Raw genomic sequence first — 26,041 nt, 5'->3', positions numbered from 1 at the left:
GGAGTAACCCAGTGGGTCAGGCAGTAGATAGGCAACATTTCTGAAGAAAGATCCTGACCTGTAATGCCATCTATTGATGTCCTCCAGAGATGGTGCATGACACGCTGAATTGCTCCAGCAGTTTCTGACACTTTTTCAGCATTTTGTTGTTCGTGCTATTGAAACGGACACAGTTGATGTCAGGACACCGACTGTGCTTCTTAACTGATGAGATTTTGTTCAGACACTTTCCAAATTGCACAAAGCATTCTTACTCTGACAAGGAATGCTTTCTGTGGTGCTGATTTACAGACTAAGTCCATGGGTTCTTCAGTAATGATATCGCAAGCAGCACTTTGTTGTTAGAGGTGCGGTGATGGTCATGACCAGCAGCAGTAAGTCAGGATATTAGTTCAGGAGGCAAGGACCCTGCATTGTCCTGCAGTGTCTTCAGAAACACCTTTTCTACCTTGACATTTTAATGCTCGAAGCATTTGCAAACTTGGGGTATTCCATGTGTAAAACTGAGTGCAAGGCAATACTTTATTTATGAAGAGATGGTCTGATTTCACCGAGTAACGGGGTAGCAATGTGAGCACCAGTGTTTGGTAGTTCTGTGGGCTTCTCATATGTGCAGGCCATTGACTTGACTCGCGAATAAAACCACCTGCATGAAAAACCCTGACCTTGGCATCGACAGGGGACATTTCCATCACTTCAATGTACAGCATGTTGTGGATCAGGTTGAATTTTCTCACGGTAAAATTTCTGGAAGCAAGCATAACTCTTTCATCCTGAGGGAGTCTGAATGCCCGGTCCCTTTAGAAACATAGGCAATAGATTTAGGAGTAGGCCCTTTGAGCCAGCACTGCCATTCAATATGATCATGGCTGATCATACAAAATCAGTGCCCCTTTCCCACTTTTCCCCATATCCCTTGATTCCCTTAGTCCTAAGAGCTAAATCTAAATCTCTTGAAAACATCCAGTGAATTAGCCACTATCTTCTGTGGCAGAGAATTCCACAGATTCACAACTCTCGGGCTGAAATAGTTTTTCCATATCAATCCTAAATTTCTTATTCTTAAACTGTAACCCCTGGTTCTGGACCCCCCCCCCCCCCCCCCCCCCACATCACACACATTTTTCCTGCACGGGTGCATTTCCTGATGTCCGGGCCGCCTGCAGGAGTAATCCTGGGGAAGAAGATCCCTCCTACACTTTCCTACCTCCTCACTTAAATGCTCTCTGATCAGAACAGTGGAATACTGATGCAACAAGAGCCACATATGTATCAGAAAGCAGTGGAAAATGCCTTTTACCTCCTGCAGTAACTTGCACTGCACCCCAAGCAGATGGGCAGACTATTTTTGTAGCGTGCAATTTATGCTATTAGCTTTGCAGAACAACAGTGGCATAGGAAGACCAGCAAGGAGAGCCTGACGACCAGAAGGATAGAAAAGGTGGCAGTGAGCTGGAAGCAGGTGGTGTCGACCAAGATGAGGTTGCTCTTCAACATCTCCCAAATGAGCAGAGCAAGAATGCATTGTCAGCATAGGCAGTACGGAGCCTGCAAAGATGTGGCCTTGAATGCAATCTGCATGATTCCCTAGCTTCACTCATTGTCACCAAAACAGTACTCATGGGATTGGACAAGACAGCCAAGATGATGCTCAAAATCCTCTTGCACCAGTGGTGGAGGTCCGTGTTTGAATAAATCCCTGGTTCAGTTATTTTGGTTGCTTTTTCTCTAGGACCTGTTGAGAAACACTTCAGTTAAAGAATGCGGAGCCCTACATAAAATACACTTTCCTATGAGGACCTCCACTCTATAAGTACAATTGGGAATAGAGATTCTGACATTAATCGCAATCACAATAATACTTTATTAGCCAAGTATGTTTTTGCAACATACGAGGAATTTCATTTGCCAAGTCAGTCATACAAATAAAAAGCAACGGAACACACAAAACACACTTTAACATAAACATCCACCACAGTGACTCCTCCTCATTCCTCCCTGTGATGGAAGGCGAAAAAAGGTTTAAATCTCTTCTCTTAGCTCTCCCGGTGTCGGGGGCCTCGAGCCCTCCGTTGACGGGACGATCTTGACTCCCGTAGCCGGCGGGATTGGGCCCTCCACATCGGGGCGAACAGCAGCTGCATGGGGAGGATGTCGGCTCCGCCGGGCGATCGGAGCGGTCGCAGGCAAGGGATCGACTCCAATGTTAAGTACACGCCCCGCGGTGGGGCTCGAGGTCAGTCCAAGGAGGCCTCCAGTTCAATCGATGGTAGGCCGCAGAGCGACCGGAGATGCAATCTGGAAAATAATCGTATCTCCGGCAAGGTAGGAAACTGAAAAAATTTTCCCCCGACTTTCCACCCCCCCCCCCCCCCCCCCCTAAACAAACCGGATTTACACAAACTTAAGACGCACTAAAAAAAAAAAAAAAAGTAAACAGACAGACTGTTGCCGAGGCTGCCAATTGTGCGGCACCCCTGGTGGGGTGGATGTGAATTTTTTTTTCTGCTAATCTGTATTTTGGCCAGTTGTTACACTGTTTTGGGCTCTAGACCATTCCCTAAATGCATCAATGTTTTTGTGCATTAAAAATAGATGCATTTGATTTCTTGCTGTACCTTTTTTATTTTTTATGTCTTTCATCAAGGACCAGTTCAAAGTGTATTTTATTGGACCTGTGGCAGTTTTTTGACTGTCACTCACAAATATCAAAAGCGTTGAGGCGGCGCGACAGACGTTTGCAGCGGCCTCTGCTGCCTGTCTTTTTTATTTTATTGTCCCGCTGAGTGTATTGTTTGTAGTAGTTTATATATTGTTTTCAACTGTGTATATGTGTGTGGTGTGGGGGGTGAAACTTTTAAATCTCTTCCATGTACGGGGCACCCGACCTTTTCTCTGTCAGGTCTCCATTGTCGTTGGGGCCTAGCACCGTGGAGCGGCCTCCAACTGGAATGACCTGAGAGCTCCAGTCGCGGAACCTGCGGACTTATCATCGTGGAGCTGGCCGGCTTCAGAGCGTGGAGAGCTGTGGTGGCGCGCGGCTGCGACCCGACTCCTGAGGCTCCAGCTGCAAGCCCGGTGGACGGTAACATCGGGAGCTCGCGGGTCCCTGGTGGGAGACCGCTTTTTGGAGCTCCCGCAACGGCAACGTCTCCTGCCCGAATTGTGGGGTTGAAAACAACCCGGAGCGGGGCCTTACATTGCCCGGTGCGGCTTTAACTGCTGTGGGACTTACCATCGCCCGCCGGGGGCATTGACATCGGGAGAAGAATGGAGAGCAGGGGTGAGACAGGACTTTGCCTTCCATCACAGTTAGGAGGAGATTCACTGTGATGGATGTTTATGTGAACTGTGTTGGTTGTGTGTCTTGTTAATTGTTTCTTTTTGTTGTATGAAACCAAATTTTGTTTGAACTTAATTTGAGGTTCAAATGACAATAAACTAAATTGTATTTGTAAATATAGTATTTCAGACATTTGGACAGGTACATGGATTGGAAAGGTTTTTGAGGGATATGGGGCAAAATGGGCAAATGGGACTAGCTGAGAAGGTGTATCTTATTCATCATGGACCAGTTGTGCCAAAGGGCCTATTTCCATGCTGTATGCCTCTCAGACTCCATGACTGTCAAGACTGCTTCATCAAAAGGAGCTGAGGGAATGTTCCGTTTCACAGAGACATGGCTCACCCCCAGACACAGCCGTCCAGCCTGAAGGTTTCTCCACCCATCTAATGGACCGAACGCAGGCATCTGGGAAATGGAGAGGTTGGGGCGTCTGACGTGCTCAGACGAGGCAGTTCTGTCTAACTCCTGCTCTCCGCACCTGGAACATCTGGTGGTGAAGTGCAGATATACATATTACATATATATATATATATATATATATATATATATATATATATATATATATATATATATATATATATATATATATATGTATGTATATATATATATATATATATATGTATATATATATATATATATATATATATATATATATATATATATATATATTAATATATATATATATATATATATATATATGTATATATATATATATATATATATATATATATATGTATATATATATATATATTAATATATATATATATATATATATATATATATATATATATATATTATATATATATATATATATTACACACATATATTAATATATATATTAATATATATATTAATATATATATTAAATAACATACACACAGATATGTGTGTATATATGTGTATGTATATATATATGTGTATATATATACATACATACATATATACATATACATATATACATACATACATATACATATACATATATACACATATCTGTGTGTATGTAATATGTATATATACGCACTGAACTGTTTTTTTCTTGTTTATTATATTGTTTCAAATGTACTATGTTTACTTATTCTGTTGTGTTGCAGCAAGTAAGAATTTCATTTTTCTATCTGTGACATGACAATGAAACACACTCTTGACCTTAAGTGCTGAGATTCTGTTCACAGATTTACATTTAGCATGTTGAAATTGATTTGATCACCTGATTGCAGGGTAAACCTCTACAACTGTAAAGTTCTTGTCCTTGATACGATTTTGCTTTGGTGTAAGAACACTAGATATTAGTAGATTCCTGAATTGAGAGAATCTGCACCTGCTTGCGACAAGACAATTGCGCTGCTTTGTTGACCAGACGATTAGCTTTGGTGAAGATAGACACAAAATGCTCAAGAAACTCAGCATCTCTGGAGAAGGAATGTGTGATGTTTCAGATGGAGACCCTTCTTCAGACTGACTTGGTGCTTTGGCATTCAAGAGAGTACCACCTAGTCAGTACACAAGTTTTGCCATACTTTGGCACCGACAAAGTTATAAATAGTGCTATCTCCTGCCTGCCCAAACAAACAGCGCTCTGTTAAATCTTCCCGCCGCTGCTCTACTATGCTTTACCTCTTGGCTGAGATCTTTCTTGAATCTGAAGTTATGTGCTTTCAAACATTTGTATATTTTCCCTGACTGGAGAGGGGAGAAGACCGGATGACTGGGGTGTGAGTAGTCCTAAATTACGTTGGCTGCTTTCCTGAGGCCGTGTGAATTGGAGTCTATTTTGTGGGGGTGGGAAGCTGAGGACGCTGGTTTGCATGATATAACCATATAACCATATAACAATTACAGTACGGAAACAGGCCATCTCGGCCCTTCAAGTCCGTGCCAAACACTTATTTTCCCCTAGTCCCATCTACCTGCACTCAGACTATAACCCTCCATTCCTTTCCCGTCCATATACCTATCCAATTTATTTTTAAATGATAAAATCGAACCTGCCTCAACCACTTCCACTGGAAGCTCATTCCACACAACTACCACTCTCTGAGTAAAGAAGTTACCCCTCATGTTGCCCCTAAACTTCTGTCCCAAATGATGGACTGGACTGTTCCCACAACTCTGCAATTGTAGGAGGGAGCCAAATGAGAGCAAGTGTTCTGAGAGAGCCAAGAACAAAGGAAGCGTATTGGAATTAATTACTTTGGTCTGTAATGTAAGAACAGTCATGAGTGATTAGCTTCAATTAACTTTGAGTTTTTTTCGTGTGATCCATGGAAATTTTCAAGTGAATGACATTAACTGCTCTTAGCAGTTTCAGAGAATAAGTGTTGTATTTGAATATGTGGAAAATTCTGGCTGTATTGAGGAACTAAATGTTGTAACTTCCATTTGGGAATGATTCCGTTCATTGCAGTCATTTGCAAATCCTTGCACTGTTAAACAAGTTTTCTCCGAGAAATGTGGAGTGGCACCAAAGTTTCCTTCCCTGTGGCTTTGGAGGAAAGCTCTTGTGCTGTACATCAGAGGTAGTTTCCCCAAAAGAGGTTGTGGGTAATTTAGTTAAATCCCTTGCTTGTTGTCAATTAACTTTTTGATCCTTTTTGATTTTCGGTTATTTATTTAAAGGACTCTTTTCACAGACAGCCAAGAAAGAAGGAAAAAGAGACATGCATTTATGTGTGGGCTTCACATTCTCAGGCCATCCCAAGGGGCAATATGGCAAGTCGAGCATCTTTCAGAAGTGTAGTTACTGTGGTAATTGAGAACATAATAGAGCAGTGGAAGCTCAATGAAAACAGTGTTAATACTTGTCTTTAATTTTCCGCAGTAAACAGTTCTTTTAGAATTGATCCACAAAGATGTATAATCTCTGGTATGTTTAACAAGAACCAAGCAAATAAAAATTTTCTCTCCTGCTTTTGCACATTAGCAAATAATGAGTAATGATTGAACATGAAGTACTGTGGACTTGAGAACTAGTTCCACTTTCCATTTGAAACTAATTTTATTATTAATTTGTGACTGACAAAATTCATGCACCAATGCACTTCATGATCAGTGCTGCAATCTGTTCCCACCTTTGTGTTAGTGACGCAAGGCATCTGTAACGCCTGCCTGCTTCCTTTGCCTCCAGTTTCCCCATTCATCCCCATCTAATAAGTTGATCGCCCTCCAGTTTCCCCAGCAGATATTCAATCATTCTTTACTTCTATTTACTCCACCACGTTTTTAGTTTTGAAATTGTTCCCCCGAAATCGACGTTTAATTGTCTCAAATAGAGTTCTTGCTCCCCTCGTAGCTCTGGGAAATGAATAATTTTCCAAAGGATCGTCCTCGTGGCTTTGACCACGACACTACATTCTTCTCCATGGTTTAGCTATTTAGAGATTTTGAACCACAAATTTTAGATTATAGCCTGGTTAATCTTGAACTATTTCTGACCCACCCTTGGGAATAAATTCTTTCCAGCAGATGAATAATTTGTGTTGCTTCTGTACACCATCGCCAGTTTGGGCAGCAGCAGGGTCTTGGCTTCAGCGAGCAAGGGCCTTGCCCACTGGTCAAAAATTGTGATGAAGTAATTCTGAGCACCCGTGCTTTGTTGTCACAACCACACACCTATCATGTTTGACACCCAATGCTGACCTCATTGGCAATTGGCTGCTAAGAAGCAATTGACCTAAATAGAGATATCAGAGGATAATTTAATATCTTTAGAGGCTGCTCTGTAGATTGGCGAATCAATCACCACTTTTATACTTTTGCTTAGTACATTACTGTCTTCCGAATAATCTACAATCCTTTGTTTTGGGATTGAGTGGTAACGTTGTCTGTTCTTTATAAATGTGGACCAAGTGTTAAAAAGATCCAAGCCCAATGGCAATGTCGAAATAGGAATTGAAAATACAAAAGTGAACTGGGAATATCGGGTAGCATCTATGGAAAGAAACCAAGCAAAACTTTCAGGTTGTGTAGAAAGGAACTGCAGATGCTGATTTATACCGAAGATAGACCCAAGTGCTGGAGTAACTTGGCGGGTCAGGCAGTGTCTCTGGAGAAAGAATGGGTGATGTTTCGGGTGGGAAGAAGGGTTCTAACCTAAACTTTCAGGTTATTGACCCATCATGAGGTCAGTTACCTGAATCCTTAATCCTGTTTCTTTCTCCACAAATATGATTGACCTGTTGAGTGTTTCCAACACGCATGCTTTGCATAATTCCATGATCTGCAGTTTCCTTCATTTTGATTGTCATTTTCATTGACGAGTTTGTTGTTTGCTCACAATGTGAAAATGCAAGGTAGCCAAAAATGCTGGAGAAACTCAACGGGTGAGGCAACATCTATGGAATGAAGGAAATAGGCAACCTTTCGGGTCGAAACCTTTCCTCAGACAATATGAAAATGCAAGGCTATTTTCCTTTTCAAGACCTTGATTTCCCCACCTCCATTGCAACCTCTACTGAACAACTTGTTGAAGGCACAATATAAATACAAATTGTAGCTGTCTTTGTGCAGGGAGAATGATGATATTCTTTTTGTTGAAGTGCTTCATGTGTTAGAATTTTTAATTGTTTTTAAAGGTTGAATTACCTTTAGGCACAACTTCCTCATTACATTCAAATATCCACAACAATAACATTACAGGTTAGGTTATTGGAATGACTGTTGAGAAGATAAGAGCTTTAAGTAAATTTGGTGGGCCATCTCCATTTTAATGACAACACATTGTTATATAATACTTGTACTAAATGTTTGGGGAGGAAAGTGGTATTTTTCATAAACAATGATGCATTTGAATCATTCCAATTATTGGTTTACATGCTTTTTTTTGTGTGTGGGGGGGGTTAGTACTTAAGGGTTTAGTTTAGAAACTGGCTCTTCGGCCCACCGAGTCCGCACCAACCAGCAATCCCCGCACATTAACACTATCGTACACTCTAGGGATATTTATACTAAGCCAACTAAACATCAAATTTGTACGTCTTTGGAGTGTGGGAGGAAACTGCAGATCTCGTAGAAAACCCACGCAGGTCACGAGGAGAACTTAAAACTCTAAACAGACAAGCAGCCATAGTCTGTATCGAACCTTTCTCTAGCACTGCAAGGCAGCAACTCTACCACTGCGCTTGGAGAAAGAATGTAGCAGAAACTAGACTGGAGGGAAAGGATAAAATAAAATGAAGAGAGAAGGCAGGTATGGGATACTGAGTTGGATGGTCATCCATGATCATATTGTATGGCGGTGCAGGCTCGAATGGCCTACTCCTGCACTTGTGTTCTATGTTTCTTTGACAGCTTGGCAATCTGTATCATAGTTTTAAAAAAAAAGCAAAATGTAACGGTGCTTGCAATTGGGGAAAAATATCTTAATTTACTTTTTGTTGCACCAATCCTCTGCTAAAATGAAACTATTTATGATTCAGAAGTACTCTAAATGCCCATTGCTCAGCAGCAAGAGTTTTATACACCTTTTTAAAAAATGTATTAAAACCACAATATTACTCATGGAGCATTTATGGCAGAATTTGACACCAATCCAGATAAGAGCAAAGGAGAGTCAACATGATTGAGTTTAGTGAGGTGGGAAGGCTACAGAGGCAATGAGGGTAAGTGTGTGAATTTAACTTGAGGGAAAGCACAGTTGAGGCAGTGACCATCAATGTTGGGGTGTTGCACATGGAGCCTGAATATGTGCAGCGTAACTAATGTGGAGGCATTTGGAGTTATAGAAATGGGCATGGTGAGACTCGGGGGTTCGGGAGCTCATGGATGGGAATTTAAAGTTCAAGCTGCAGCTGGACTGGAAATCGACCTGGTGCTCAAACCTAGCGGTGATGGTGAGAGGCTTGATGTGATATAGCCTATAGGCAGCAGAGTTTTGTATGTTGTAAGGTTTATGGCGAATGCAAGACCAGTCAGAAGATTGTTGGAACAATTGAATCTGGGTGTAACCAAAACCTGGTGATGGTGTTTCAGATTTTGCTTTGCTGTAAACAGAGCTGTTGTCTCCAAATGCAGCAGAAAATTAGCTATTCATGTCTACAGTTCATACATCTGTCTTTTTGGCGAAATGCACTACTATTTGTTTCTGAAGAATAAAAATGTAGAATGTGCCTTTACCTCCTTTTTCAGTGAGTTAGCAAAATTCTGACAGATATTGCAGCAGCATGAAATCAATAATCTTGACAGGTTTGGAATTTGTTATATTTTGGTTGATAGCTTGGCAATCATTGCCAAATATTCATCAAATTATAAAGGAAAAGATTGTGTTTCTCACTTGGCATCAAGAGGAGAATTTGCTTCCAAGTGCAGCGACTGTTCAACAGAATATTCATTTCTGTTTTTCCTCTTTTTCGTCTGATCTTTTCTTCCTACTTCCCCACCCCTACCTCCCAAACCGTGTCACATGCTCTCCTTGCTCGTGCATTGATTGTTATTGAATTATTGTCAATACAGGCGAGCAGTTCAGCTGTTGGTGCCACAGTGTCTTGGCCAGTCAAGATTTCCTGTTGTATAGTTTTTCTTTCTCAGTAGTTAACATTGTTGATAAATTTGAAGATAACACCCATATTGGTTCCACTTGCAGACAGTGGGGAATAATATGTAAGTTCACAACTGTCTATATCATTTGGGAAAGTGGACGAAGGGTGATAAATAAAATTTAACTTTCAGTGTGAAGTGTTGCATTTTGGTTAATCAAACCATGGCAGTTGGACTAAATGGTAGAGTCCTGGAGACTGTTGAAGAACAAAGATTGGGTAGTGCTGATGCATTGTTTCCTTCAAGTGGGGGATGAAGGCATTTGATGTGCTTGCCTTCATTGTGAGCTGTATTGAGAGCTGTATTAGGTGTATAATGATGCAGTCTCTTCAGCCAATGTCGCACTCGCTTGAAATGCAGTGTAATAAATTTTGTTTTCCAGTTGTACCATACTTCTAACTTTACCACAACCCTCTCTCGGGAATGCAGGATTGTTGTCGATGCCTGATTGGAAAACATAGGGAAATATGGAAAAGTTGCACTCTTTTCTCTCGAGGCAGTTTTAAATCGGGTGTGTGTAAGCACATCTGCGTCCTCCTGCCATTCTTTTGCAACTTCCTATTTGTATAATTCCAAGTAAGTAGACTGCCACTTTTGCCACAAAACTGCCACTTGCCTATAAATTAGGTGCACTAATAATATAAACTCACTGGCATTGATACAATGCCTTTCAAACTTTGAAATATAATCAACATTGTTATGTAGGAGACGCAAGCAACTGCAGATGCTGGAATATTGAACAATGTACAAATCAATATGCTGAACAGGGCTCTCGCTTAACTTTTTTCCCCTGTTGCCAGCCGGGCAATCTTGGCAGCTTTTTAGGTTGGCAAATGACAGTTTAGGTGGTCATTTAAGATGGCTTGCATGACGCGTGCTCGGACGAAGTGCGTAGTTACCAGTCGGAATTATGCTCAATGAAGCATTCACATATTATTTCTGCTTCAAATAAAGTCACAAACTAACAACTTTTTACACATTGCAATTAATGCAGTTTTTATTATTTCTTTCCACTTCCAAACAAAAATGTGGTTGGATTATTCAGTTTATGATCAACCTGTGTCAATAAATCCTGGACCATGATAACATATATGCTTAACCATGCACACTACAGATCGATGCAAGCTTGTGAAGGACCAAAAATTATCATGACATGGCCATAGCATGGGTCGTTATTGCTATTGGTACAGAACCACTCTGGCTTCCCACATAATTTATCCACAACAAAATATACAAGTTGCAAGGAATTTTCTAAAGGCATTTTATGATAATACCTGTTAAAACTGACTATACCCATCTGACAGGTTAAACATTACACTAACTAATAAGAGATGGCCAAAGGACATAAATGCAGCAAATGTCCTTTTGGTAATATATTTAAAGGTGCCAAAACGCCACATTACCGGGCATTCAGATTAGATGTATGTGGCAATGAAGATACCCAGTTTGTAAGCCACAATTTAAAGAAAAATTGTTGATAAACACACTTTTTCCATCATTCCCACTTCAGAATTAACGCTAAAATTTCAACTGAAATATCTCCTGACCAAATCTTTGATGTATATGACTGACTGTAGAAGTAAAACCTGGATGAATCCGACGTATAGTTGTGAAAGTTGCTCATTAAATAACCACAATACTGATACTCCATATTAAGAGCATTGATTTGCCATTAAAATGAGTTCTGTAATAACGTGTCAGTGACAATCGAACACTGCGGTTTTAATGTTTCACGTGTTCACAATTTAATTAATCCATCTTTATGGATTAAAACAAATACTAACATTGGGAATTTGATTGCATTCCTTTATCAAACATAGTCAATGTTAGCTCTGAAGACCTTTCCAGCATAATAGGGTCGGGGGTGGGGTGTGTGTATGAATCAGCAGGATGGAAAGATGGTTTTGGTGGGGCTTGAGAAGGCAATCGGTGCGGATTAGATTGAGGCAGGGGAATTAGTGCGTGTTGGTTGGAGTAGGTAAATTTGTGAGGGGAGAGCGCGGGGGATGTCAGTGGGGTTGAATGGGTGGGAACTGTGCAGGATGGATGGGGGGGGGAGCAGTGCAGGATGGATGGGGGGGGGGAGCAGTGCAGGATGGATGGGGGGGGGAGCAGTGCAGGATGGATGGGGGGGGGGCAGCAGTGCAGGATGGATGGGAAGGATTGTAGGGGAGTGGGGGGGGACAGAATATCTTGGCGGCCGCGCATGCACATACTCGCGCACGATGCTTCGGAGGCCCTGTGAACGGTTATTTCAGCTCAATCCAGCGCTAAATGCAGCTCAACTGCCTGTCTCAATCCAGACAGGGCTATTGGTTAGGGTTAACCACCCCTCCTCCCCACTTCCGCCTCTGACCGACACCTTCCTCCTCCAAGCGTCTGTTTTGAAAGTGCCATTAGCGGAGTGGCAGCAGTGGCCTTTATCAGGCCGGGGCGGGGTACGGGAGGAGATGGAGCCGCCGTCGCTGCTGTGCGGGGCCTGTCATTCGCTCTGACCCTCCGTCACGCCACACTCAGCATCTTTCCCACAACCGTCACCGACACAAAACGTCACGTTCCTTTTCTCCAGAGATGCTGCCGGACCCGCGGAGTTAATCTAGTTTTTTGTGTCTACGGTATAAACCAAGTTGCCAAGCCGGGCAAAATGACTCGCCATTTAGGTTGCCCGGCGGCACTTTGTGTGGTCAGTTGCACCCGGGCAACCGCTAATTTCGAGCCCTGCTGAAGTAGTTGAGCAGGTCAGGCATCAGCTATGGAGGGGATGGATGGATGAATGGACAGGAATATACACAGTCTGTCATTGGCTCCTTAATAAATGCATTGATGATGTGACTGTGGTAAAAACCGTCAAGAGGCGTGCCAATCAGAAACCTTGGCTAACTGGGGAAGTTTGTTCTTTGCTGAGAGTCCGAAATGCACGGGTAAAAACGATAAAGGGCATGTTCCTGTGTTGTGTCGCTCTATGACTATGATGCGGTGGAAATAGTTACTATTTAGGGTGATGTAGACTATTGGGATTTTTTTTTTTAAAGCGTATTATTCAAGAGAAAATTAGAAACCTTGCATTACTGTTCCATAGCAATTGTTAAATTTCTATGAGTTGGAAAATTAACTTGAATATTATTGCTGCATATTTGTTAGTGTTCACATGTAGCATGTTCCTGGAAATTGTAGTCTGCTGTTAATTAGGCTCATATCTTTTTGGATGACGTCAATTTTGAATTTTCAGGATTCTGGTGGCGCTGCGAGTCAGCTGCCTGGCCTGCAGCGGGTTCGTTGCTTCGACTTTTTGTTTTTTTAGTATGCAGAAAAGTATGTTTTAGTGTTTCTATGTATGTCTTGTGTGGGAGGAGGAAATGGAAGGAAACCGTTTTCAGGCACCTACCTCGACGGATATGCAACGTTCTTCCTTGTCGCTTCTTCGACACCTTCCTGGCGGCCTTACAGCTGGCTTGGTGCGGCCTTTCCTGGAGTTGGGCCAAGAGCTTCAGCGGCGGTGCAGCAGGTACTTTAACATCGCGGACCCCCTTGCCGAGGGTCACCGGAGAAGTGCTTCGACCGCCGGCCTGCGGCCTACAACATCTGGAAGCCGCGGTCTCCAGTAAGGAGGTGGCCGATTTGGGAGCTCCGGGCTGCGGAGTGTGCTCAACCCGTCCCGGCGTCGGCGTTTCGACCATCCCGACCAGAGAGCTTGAAAATCGGGCTGTCCATAGCGGCGTCTACGGAGGGCCGGGGCCCCGACCATGGGTGAACAAGGGAGGAGTTATGTTGTGTATTGTGCCCTTTTTGTAACGCTGCATGGTAAATTACATCTAACTGCACCATATGGTGCATGTGACAAATGTGAACTTGAAATTAAATTTGAATGACGTCAATATGCTTGTAAAACACAGTGTCTCATTTAATGACTTGCAATGTTGAATGCAGTTTGGGGATGCACTGGTTATGACTACAGGAACAGGCCTTACGGAAAGGCTGACAGCTTCTCCTTTGGGTGATGCTGCAGGGCAAACTGGCAGTGAACACACCTCATTATTCCTTCAGGGTGGTTATGAGGTAATTTTGTTTTAAAGCTATTCTTCCTGTAGCTGGTCCCAGGAAGTTCTGAACCTTGCTATCTATAGGGCCTGTCCCACGAGCATGCGACTGCATGCGGCAAGCGCGACCAAACCAGAAGCGGGGGACGCGCGGAGGTCGAGTGAGTGACATGAGGTTCGAGCGAAGTCCGCGCGTGACGTATGGCGTGGAGGCGGCTACGGGCCGGCAGGCCATTGTCCACGCGGAATTTTTGAACACGGTCAGTTTTTCGGAGCTCCGCGCGATGGCGGGACCCGCTCCGCACAACTCCATACGGCTCCGGCGATCGAAGTGGGACCGGCTCTGCGAGCCGTCCGGCTCAAGTGACCACGCTAGGTCGCGCTTGCCGCATGGAGTCGCATGCTCGTGGGACAGGCCCTTTAGGTCGCGCTTGCCGCATGGAGTCGCATGCTCGTGGGACAGGCCCTTTAGGTCGCGCTTGCCGCATGGAGTCGCATGCTCGTGGGACAGGCCCTTAAGTCCCTTCTGCTCTGGTACCTGGTACCATTTCCCATTGCTGTCACTTGAGGCAGACTTGCACTGAAGAGCTTCAACAGGTTGAGAGCTGAAATATTTAAGACCTTTAGCTGTTTTAGGAGATTGCAGAGGAGACGTTTTTTTGCTTTGGACATTCCATTTAGCTTCTTTGCCATTAATCGCACAAATTCAGTACAATTTGAAGCCGTTGAGTCTGGTTGTCTTGAGACCTGATTGTCTATGGTCCAGCACCAATATCAGACCATTAAAATTGCTTTGAACGTCTTCCTCTGAGCTGGAGAATTGTTCATTTTTAAAACTGGAGGTCACTCCTAGGGTTATTTGAGGATTCCGATCTTGAGATCTGGCAGTACCCCAAAGTTTCAGTAAGTTGGAAATGCTGTGGGCTGAGATTGCAAAAGACATGTTAATTAGTTATGGATACGTCCAGATCTCAGAAAACTTTGGATCCCAATTACATCTCAGAGTTAGTTAATTAGTACATAGATATACCACTGAGCCAAAAATATACCTGCTGGACCAGTGAGATTCAACCTTAAAGTGTCGAGTCAAATGCAAACACTGCCTTGTATGCTGTAAATGTTGAAATATCACTCTGCTGGAATCTTGAACACATCTTGAACAAGATTGGCTAGCCTCCAGCCATTTCAAGTATACTTTCATGTCTAGAATTTCTAGGCCAGAGACTTGAACATAAACCAAATAAGGATAAATTATTGTGTAGGTAACCTGATCTTTGGAAGCAAGGAAATATTTGAGGATGCCTAAATTTCTTCACTATTTTTATGTTGTGGAGTATTTCATTGCTGAACAGAAACCAGTATGAGAGTCTTGCCAAATTAATTCAATTTTTTGTAGGTGGAGCAGAATTTTAACCCTTTGGGTAGAAGTAAGAATCTCTTGCATTGCTTGAGGTCAAGTGGCAGGAAAAGCACTTTAAGTTAATGGCCAAGTTTATAGTTATGTGATGAGGTACAGGTAGAATGAAAATCTTGTAGCAGCATCACAGGCACGTAGACTCGGGCAACACAAATATAAATTGTATGTAAACTACACATTTTTCAAGGCAGTGAAAAGAATATGAATGCAGTGCAAATCCATGGTAACGCAAGAGATGGTCATAGTTTTCTATCGTTGTGATTGGATTAGGTTTATGCAGGTCAAATCAAGACCCTAATTGTTGTTGGAAAGCTACTGCCCTGAACATGGTGGTGTGTGCATTTAGCCTTCTGTACCTCTTGTCTGAAGGCAGCAGCAAGAAGAGTGCATGGCTGGGATGGTGGTGATCCTCAAGTAGATGCTTTGGGTGATGGAGAGGGCAGAGTCTACCACTCTGTAGTTTCTGGCATTGCTGTGCATTGGAATAACTGTACCTGACCATGATGCCATCAGCCAGCATACTTTCTACAGTGCATCTGTGGAAGTTTGTCAGAGTATTTGGTGATGTGCCAAATCTCTAAGCTTCTAAGACAAGAAAGAGATACCAGCATGTCTTCATGATTTTATTTATGTACTGGCCCCAGGGCAACTCATACGAGATATTGAACAGACTCTGGTTGGTCCCACAGCACCTATGGAAGGAATGTACAGACAATGTTTTGGGTAGGAAGCCTTTTTCAGACTAATCAACCAATCCTTATTCAGACTAATCCATCTGAGGAGTCCTGACTATTGTTTGTCCATTTTCATCGGCTCTTCATGTTTTTCTCAAAATTCCAACATCTACAGTTCCTTGTCTTCATCTGACATGTTACGGCCCAGGAATTGTTTTCCCTTTCAAAGCATGCATAAATGTAATTGAACTCATCTTTAATTGCTGCATCGTTGCTACTTTTACATGGACTTCGTGTGTGATATTGGATCGCTACTGCTAAATGCTACTAACACGGTGCTCAGTAGATGGAGTCACCTGGTTCATCCAATGGTTCTGATTGGGGAAGACTTGGAATGTATGTGTAGTTATGATCATCCACTCTTTCTTCAAGAAGTCAGTGACGACTGTGATGTATTTACCCAGGTCTGTTGACAAATCCTTGAACATAGCCTCGTCCACTGATTGAAAGCTGCCTCGTCTGCTCCTTGGCCTCCCCTGACCAGCATTTTATTGTCCTCTTCAATGTCTGTCTCTAGACAGTAAGGAGCACAGCCAGGTGCTCGGCTTTTCCAAAGTGTGGGTGAGGGACCAGGCGTTTGTCGGAGGTATAGTAGTGGTAGAGTATGTTGGGCCCTCTAGTTTAAAGGAGATGTATTGATGGTGTTTTGTCAAACACGACTTCAAACAAGACACACAATGCGGGAGTAACTCAGCGGAACAGGCAGCTTCTCTGGAGAGAAGGAATTGGTGATATTTCGGGTCGAGACCCTTCTGAAATGTCACCCATTTCTTCTATCCAGAGATGCTGCCTGTCCCGCAGAGTTACTCCAGCATTTTGTATCTATCTTTGGTGTAAACCAGCATCTGCAGTTCCTTCCTCCTATGCTTCAAGCAAACCTGTTTGAATTCCCAGTGATGATGAAGGAGGCTTTGGGGTACGTCGGTCCGTGCTTGTTGATTGCAGAGCTCCATTCCCCAAGTGTCAGCTTGGCGCCTGAGGTGGGACAGAGACTGCAGTAGGATATATTGGCGCAATGAACCATACACTTCGGTTTGCTGGGATAATACGATGACATTTCTTCATCAGTTAAGTGTAATTATAATATCAAAGCCCACCTGATCCTGTGCTACAACTTAAATACCTTACCGGTTTCAGCCTATTTGTTCCACAGCTGTGCCAATGCTCTATTGCAGAGCTTTTCACCATTGTGTTCCTGCCGCCAGCAAGCCAAACTCTCTCCCGAACAGGATGGTGGGTATACCCACACCTCGAGGATTACACTATTCAAGAAGGCAACTCGTTACCAGCTTCTCAAGGATAATTCGGGATGGGCCAAGCACACATCACGTGAATTAATTAATAAAAGCTGCAATTGTTCTATGCTTCGTTCAGGTTAAAGACCAGTCAGCATCAGTGACCTTTGGAATCTGATGGAAAAGGTGGCAAGGTACAACCTATCTAGTAAGTGCTTCTAGTTATCCCCCAAATATTTGTGTTTTGGAGAAATGTTGCAGTATAAAGTTAAATACTATCTTGATCTTCAGAAATATCCGGTGACTCCATATAGGGTATTTATCTAAGTAATCCTGAATGTTTTCTGTGCAAAATAAATAATTACTGTATTTGTTGGTTTGTGATTATGCTATTTGTTTGATTGGATTGTCTATTGTCTATTGAAACCTGTGTTGATAAAATTGAGCATTTGCAGCTTTTTATTAGCTAATTCACGTGATATGTGCTTTGCCCATCCCTGATTATCCTTAAGAAGGTGGCGGTGAGTTGCCTTTGTGACTAATGTAAATGGGGGAAAAAAAAGTCTTGCTGTTTTTTGCTTGGGTATTTATGCTGTCTCCAGATTTATCCAGTGGGAAATGAGTGTCGAATGGAAGGATTGGTCGTTCAGACATTTCTATTACATTTAAGGCCATGATCTGGAGGAGTATAAAACTAGCAAATAGTTGGCCTGGGAGTCTGACAAAATGACTGAGTGCTCAATGAAGAGAATTATTATCTCTTAGATCTCTTTGGCATTATTTTGTCAATTTCTGTATTTTTCATAAACTACAATTCTTTTTTTATCCAGCACTGAAGGAACTGAAATGTTGACTGCTGGAAATCTGAAATAAAGACAGGAAGTGCAGTAAATGTACAAGAAGTAGCAAAAAAATGAACAGAAGTAGATTTGTGGATCCATTTCCCTGAAACTGTACATGAGCGGCATGGAATTTTCGTCTGCAGACAATTGAACTAAAATGCATTTCCTTAGTGTTCTATTTTTGTTTGTGTTTTTTTTAAACTTGGGACAAATTTACTTCCAATTTAAAATTTTACTCTGATATCATGCCAAGATTTCAGAGTTGACTTGTCAGTTTTGGAGCAAATATTTGTTCTGTTATATTCCCCACGCATTTTGCTTTGTTTCCCCAGACGAAAATCCAAATTCATGGCCAGAGCTGAACAAAATCTAATTGAAAAACATTTCTTTATGTAAGCCAGACTGAAGTATTTAGAACATTAATAATGGCTATGTGTAAATTAAAATGAATGTAAACATCACGCAATATGTGGAATACGAGTTATTTTTCTCTAATGACAAAACAAAGCCGTTAATCGTATTAATTAATATTTTCATAAGGATTTGATCAGTAGCTGTTCAGAGAATGATTTGAGGATTAGGAAGATAATTATATTTGGAGATGATCCAGTGCTTTCTGCAGTACAATAATTATTTAACTACTGTGTTCGGGAAACATGCCAAAGAGGTACAAAGTGGTGTAAAGTTATATAGCTATAACAGTTGAATATTTTCAGAAATTCTGCAGGGTATATTCTCAAATGATTATGTGGGTTGTGTTATAGCTATAAGAGAACAGATTGTACTTTGTCCATGGAAGAATCAGTCACGTTTGTCCTTGTCGTTAAAAACTTAATTTTCAGAAGGCATATAAATCATTACCTTGTAGCTTCAACAGGAGACCTAAACATGGCTCCCCCCCCCCCCCCCCCCCCCCCCCCCCCCCCCCCCCCCCCCCCCCCCACTACTATATACAACCAGATGGTTTCTATATACAACCAGATGGTTTCTGCATTTATCGTAGGGACCGTATGAAATCCTGGAGCAAAAGAAAAGGTGGCAGCGATTGCTGTTTGGTCAATGATTTGTGGTTGATTGACGTGATGATTCAATTGTACTCCCCTGACTATGAATACCTATCCCTGAAAATGCCATCCCAATTATCAATTGAATGAAGTCCCCATCTGTTCAGGAGTCTATACACCACATCAAGCCAATGGCAAGTTGGCGCAGGACAAAATGCATTTGGTGGTCTAATCATTTTACCCCCAAACAGTGAGAGCAAGTCACCTGCCCCACATGGGGTGTTCACACAGACAACTGCTGGGCCATCATTAAGTGTACCTATTACTGCACCACTTGGCTGCTATGAGCATCTGTCAGTGCTGTTTCTGCAAGCTTACAGACAGATACTGAAGCGTGAGCCACTAGCAGGGTCGCCTTCAGGACTGGCCTTGAGTCAGTGGACTGGACCATGTTCATGACTGCTTCATCTGTCCTGAATGACAATATCTCTGGTGTCACCAGTGTCACTTTAGCGTTGACAAAATGCTTTGATAAATGTGTTCTGATACTTGGGGGTGTATCCAAACCAGATACCTTGGATGAAGAGAGAGACTCGCTCTCTAATAAGTCCATATCTAAAGTTTTCAAGAAAGATGACCCTACATTATACAAGACGGCTAAGTGGAGGTTACATTATGTGATATCTGAAGGTATGCAAAGAGAGAATTAATTCTGAACAAGCCACATGCTTTGCTCGACCAAGTGGATATCAGGTGACTGCAACACAACTAAAATCCCATCATGTGCTACAAGCTGAAACCAGGGGCGATCTCTGCCAATGGCACATTTTTACCAGTTGAGCTCCATGCCTGCTTGCTCTGTTCCTTGCGTCTCAGTGGCAGGTCTGATCTGCTTTAAAATTCTATATTTCTATTATTAATAGAACATAGAATAGTCCAGCACAGGAAGGGATAGAAACATAGAAAATAGGTGCAGGAGTAGGCCATTCGGCCCTTCGAGCCTGCACCACCATTCAATATGATCATGGCTGGTCATCCAACTCTGTATCCCCGTACCTGCCTTCTCTCCATACCCCCTGATCCCTTTAGCCACAAGGGCCACATCTAACTCCCTCAAATATAGCCAATGAACTGGCCTCAACTACCTTCTGTGGCAGAGAATTCCAGAGATCCTTTGGCCCACCTTGTCTACATTTATGATGGCTCAGATAGAGTCCTTGAACAGGCTCAGAAATCATGCATTGATCTAAAGTCAGTTTTCATGGACATCTTCAACCTTTCACGCCAACAGTCTCCTGTCCCCATCTGCTTCGAGGAAACCTCCATCGTTCTAGTCCCCATGAAAAATAAAGTTACTCGACTCAGTGATTACTGGTCACAAAGAAGTGCTTGGAAAAAAATCGGTAATGACCTACATTTGTGCCAGTCTCCTGGACCATCTAAACACTTTGCAATTTGGATTCAGGAAAAATGGGTCAATGGAGGACACTTTCTTCTTTGTACTGCATTCAATTTTAGATCACCTTGACAATAACATCAACCACGTCAGGACGCTCTTCATTGACTCCAACGTCAGAACTATAATGTTTAACAGGGCATTAAACTATTTTCTCTGTTGCCAGCTGGGCAACCTTGACAGCTTTTTAGGTTGCCAAATGACAGTTTAGGTGGTCATTTAAGACGGTTTGCGTGACGCGTGCGATAATGTGCTCGGACGAAGTGCGTAGTTACCAGTCGGAAATATGCTCAATGAAGCATTCACATAGTGTGTTCAAGAAGGAACTGCAGATGCTGGAAAATCGAAGGTTTCAGGCCGAAACCCATCAGTCTGAAGAAGGGCTTTCGGGCCGAAACGTTGCCTATTTCCTTCACTTCATAGATGCTGCCGCATCCGCTGAGTTTCTCCAGCACTTTTGTCTACATTCACTTATTTCTGCTTCGAATAACTCACAAACTAAACATATCCACCAATCAAGACATGATATATACCACAATGACATGCAGCAAAATTATAATACAATATCTCAACTATTTTTACACATTGCAATTAATGCAATTTCTATTAGTTCTTTCCACTTCCAAACAAAAATGTGGTTGAATTATTCAGCGTATCATCAACCTGTGTCAATAAATCCTGGACCTTGCTAACATATATACTTAACCATGCACACTACAGATTGATGCAAGCATGTTTTCTGTGAAGGACCGAAAATTATCATGACATGGCCATAGCATGGTTCGTTATTGCTATTGGTACAGAAACACTGGCTTCCCACATAATTTATCCACAACAAAATACAGATGGTTGCAAGGAAATTTCTAAAGTCATTTTATGATAATAGCTGTTAAAACCGACTATACCCATCTGACAGGTTAAACATTACACTAACTGACGAGATGGCTAAAGTACAAACTGCAGCAAATGTTATTTTGTTAATATGTTTAAAGGTGTTAAAACGCCACATTACCGGACATTCAGATTAGATGTACATGTTGTGAACAGCAATGAAGATACCCAGTTTGTACGCACCAGATTTAAAAAAAAAGTATTGATAAACGCTGTTTCCATCATTCCCATTTCAGAATTAACGTTAAAATCTCTACTGAAATATCTCATGACCAAATCTATGATGTATATGACCGACTGTAGGAGTAAAACCTGGATAAATCCAACGTGTAGTTGTGAATGTTGCTCATTAAATAACTACAGTACTGATACTCCATATTAAGAGCATTGATTTGCCGTTAAAATGAATTCTGTAATAACGTGTCAACGGTAGCAATGACAATCGAACACTGTGGTTTTAATGTTTCATGTGTTCACAATTTAATGAATCCATCATTATGGACTAAAGCAAATAATAACATTGGGAATTAATACACATTCCTTTATCAAACATAGTCAATGCATTCCGTTATCAAACATAGTCAATTAGTGAAACATGGTTGCAGGATGGCTGTGATTGGAAACAAAATATTCCAGGATTTCATTGCTTCGGGTGTGATAGAATTGGAGGGGCAAGAGGTGGAGGTGTTGCATTGCTTGTCAGGGAAGATATTACAGCAGTGCTTTGGCAGGATAGATTAGAGGGCTCATCCAGGGAGGCTATTTGGGTGGAACTGAGAAATGGGGAAAGGTGTAGCAACACTTATAGGGGTGTATTATAGACCGCCTAATGGGGAGCGAAAATTGGAAGAGCAAATATGTAAGGAGATAGCAGATATTAGTAGTAAGCACAAAGTAGTGATTGTGGGAGATTTCAATTTTCCACACACAGACTGTGAAACACATTCTGTAAAAGGGCTGGATGGTTTGTAGTTTGTAAAATGCGTGCAGGATAGTTTTTTGCAGCAATATATCGAGGTACCTACTGGAGAAGGGGCAGTGCTGGACCTCCTGTTAGGAAATGAGACGGGTCAGGTGGCAGAGGTATGCGTTGGGGAACAGTTCAGGTCCAGTGATCACAATACCATTAGTTTCAATATAATTATGGAGAAGGTCAGAACTGACCAAGGGTTGAGATTTTTGATTGGAGAAAGGCTAACTTTGAGGAGATGCGAAAGGATTTAAAAGGAATGAATTGGGACATTTTGTTTTATGGGAAGGATGTAGTAGAGAAATGGAGGACATTTAAAGGTGACATTTTAAAGTACAGAATCTTTATGTCCCTGTTCGGTTGAAAGGAAAGAGTAATAATTGGAAAGAGCCCTGGTTTTCAAGGGAAATTGGACACTTGGTTTGGAAAAAGAGAGATCTACAATAATTATAGGCAGCATGGAGAACGGGCCGGCAGAAGGCGCTGAAGTGGCAGCCAGTTCTGCTGTCGGGTCCCGGCAGTTGCTCGCAGCCACCCGAGCTGCTTCTATCCCCGGCTACAATGCGGTGGCTCCACGCCCGGAGCGCAGCAGCAGTGAGTGAGTTACTGGCATTATCCCCGTCCCCCTTCTTCTCAACACTCCTGCCCTCCCCGCAACTCTACCCCTGGCATACTCCCCACATGCTGTGAAAGGAACTCTTCCCGCCCAATTGGTTCCCTTGAACAAGTGTTGTCATTCAATTAGTTCATTGAACTGATTCAACTTTTCCCTGTGCTCCCATTTTTCCCACCATCTCTCCACCTGCCATCACCCTTTACCCCCCCCCCCCCCCCCCCCCCCCACCCATTCAGTAATTCAGAATAAAGGAGACTAGGAAGCCTTGGGCAAATTGAATTGTTACTGTTTGTATTTTTATTTTTAATTTTTACGGAGAGAAGAATCTGCGCTTGCGCGGTTGAATGTTTTTTAAAAGCTGACTGACTGCCTGCCTTGAGTAATTACTCACGGCACGTGCCTGCAATGGGGGGGGGATCAGTACAGGATGAATGGGAGTAGACAAAAATGCTGGAGAAGTTCAGCAAGTGAGGCAGCATCTGTGGAGTGAAGAAAATAGGCAACGTTTCGAGTCTTGAATGGGGGGATTAGGGAGGAGGGATGGGGGGGGGAGGGGGTCAGCACAGGATGAATGGGGGGATCAATACCAGATGAGTGGGGGGGGGGGGGGGTCAGTACAGTGTGGATCAGAGGGTATGTGCAGGATGAATGGGGGATCACTACAGGATGAATGGGGGATCACTACAGGATGAATGAGTGGTTCAGTATGGGATGAATGAGGGGATCAGTACGGGATGAATGAGTAGGTATGTTACAATACTTACCTTCAGCGGCGCTGCAATTCTGCCACTGGCCATGTGCGCGATTTTGGCGCGTTTGAGGGGTGGGCGGGGTTTAAACGCGGTTTTCTCCGTCTTGGTCCTGGATTATATTTTGTTGGAGTGCAAGTTTTTGCTGAAGAATCGTTCCGACAGGCATTCCGTGTGTTTTTTTTTTCTTTTAAATCGCCCGATAAGTTAATCGCTGGAATGATTTTAAAATCAGCTTCTGAAGCCGACAACAGGGCCGGATTTTACGTAGGGGACAGGTAAAAGAAAGTAGATTATTTTTATGTATAAAAGTGTTTCTTAAGATGCATATAATTCACATTTTAAGTAGGAAAACGGTGATTTGTTTCCCCGAACGAACCGGCAGTGTTTTTGCTGCCAATACGAGTTTAAATCCACCCCAACCGCAACATTCTAATTGATAGTGTTCCAGTAAAACCCACTCGCAAGCTGATTTAAATGGCCATTAATTTACAGGTATTAAACATTAAATTCCTTACATTTGGCCTATAAACCCATGACAATGAGATTTAAAAATTATGTTATATTGTGAATTCAAGTGAATGTTATTTGGACACTTAGGCTATTTAAAAATGTTAATCTATTCTTAAGAAATGGATAGATGTTTAGATCTAGTAATTGAATTTTGTAATTAGCTACAATTAGGTAACTAACTAATTATATGCTTTAATTTCAAGTCATCTAAGTAAGTTTGATTCAGACTGCTTCAATCTATAATTGAAAATTTATTTCAGTTCTCTTAATTTTTAAGAAAGTTATGGGCTTTTGATTGTTCTCGATCACAGCTTTTGTGTTAAGTCAATGAAAAAGCAATAGGGAACAAGATGCTAATTTCCGAGTATGAAAATGGCCATAACTTTTTTTAATACTGAAGATATGAAAGTGAATTAGGTGTCAAATTAAACTTTTTTTATGCTTTATCTGATGGGATAAATTACAGACTTGATTTTTTAAATCTCAAAATTTTGTAACATTGCTAGAATGAGGGGGTCAGTACAGGATGAATGGGGAATCAGTAAAAGATGAATGGGAAGATCACTACAGGATGGATGGGGAGGATCAGTGCTGGATGAATCGGGGGAGAAGTGCAGGATGGATGGGAAGGGGGGGGTCAGTACAGGATGAATTGGGGGACCAGTGTCGGATGGTTGGGGGGAGGGGTGGCAGGAGAATCAATGCAAGGTGGGTAGGGTGATGAATAGGTTGGGAGGGGGGAGGGGTAGATGGAGGGGAGCACAGGGGATGTCGGTGACCCCCCTTCCCATCCATCCTGCACTTCTCCCCCCCCATTCATACTGCACTAATTCTGCCATTCATCCCTTACTGACCCACCCTCCATTTACCCAGCACCGATCCTCACCATTCATCTTTTAATGATCTTCCATTCATCCTACACTGATCCCCTCATTCATCCCGTACAGATCCCCAATTCATCCTATACTGATCCCCTCATTCATCCTGTAGTGATCCCCCATTCATCCTGCACAGACCCTCTGATCCACAATGTCCTGACCCCCCCCCATTCATCCTGTACTGATCCCCCCCCATTCAAGAAGAATGGAAGGAACAGTCTGAAGAAGGGTCTCGACCTGAAACGTTGCCTATTTCCTTCGCTCCATAGATGCTCCAGCATTTTTGTCTACCCCCATTCATCCTGTACTGACCACCCCCCCCCCCATCCAACCTGTACTGATCCCCCCCCATTCAACACCCACTGACTTCCCCTGTGCTCTCCCCTCACAATTTTACATACTCCCACACCACTAATTCACCTGTCTCAATCCATCCATTCCGCACCGATTGCCTTCTAAACCGCCCCCTCCCCCCCCCACCACCATATCTGTTAGCTGTGTTAGCTGTGAGGAGGATGCTAGGAGACTGCAAGGTGACTTGGATAGGCTGGGTGAGTGGGCAAATGTTTGGCAGATGCAGTATAATGTGGATAAATGTGAGGTTATCCATTTTGGTGGCAAAAACAGGAAAGCAGACTATTATCTAAATGGTGGCCGACTAGGAAAAGGGGAGATGCAGCGAGACCTGGGTGTCATGGTACACCAGTCATTGAAAGTAGGCATGCAGCTGCAGCAGGCAGTGAAGAAAGCGAATGGTATGTTAGCTTTCATAGCAAAAGGATTTGAGTATAGGAGCAGGGAGGTTCTACTGCAGTTGTA

At 42.6% G+C, this 26,041-nt stretch overlaps 1 protein-coding gene across 11 annotated transcripts in view; it reads left to right on the top strand.

The window, feature by feature from the left end:
* LOC129695798 (casein kinase I) overlaps positions 1-26,041 on the top strand; it is a 207,850-nt gene that overhangs the window by 13,329 nt on the left and 168,480 nt on the right. Inside the window, exon 2 of one of the 11 annotated variants that reach the window (XM_055633119.1) lies at positions 17,443-17,511. The exons of the other annotated variants lie outside the window; for them this stretch is intronic. Within the exon in view, the coding sequence (XP_055489094.1) occupies positions 17,481-17,511 (31 nt within the window). The 5' untranslated portion in view covers positions 17,443-17,480. The remainder of the gene's footprint in view (positions 1-17,442; positions 17,512-26,041) is intronic. 11 annotated transcript variants of the gene reach the window in all.

Source organism: Leucoraja erinacea, chromosome 3 (genome assembly GCF_028641065.1).
Source record: "Leucoraja erinacea ecotype New England chromosome 3, Leri_hhj_1, whole genome shotgun sequence".
Classification (NCBI taxonomy): Eukaryota; Metazoa; Chordata; class Chondrichthyes; order Rajiformes; family Rajidae; genus Leucoraja; species Leucoraja erinaceus.
The sequence above is the reverse complement of the archived record's forward strand: the minus strand, read 5'-3'. Positions and strand labels throughout refer to the sequence as shown.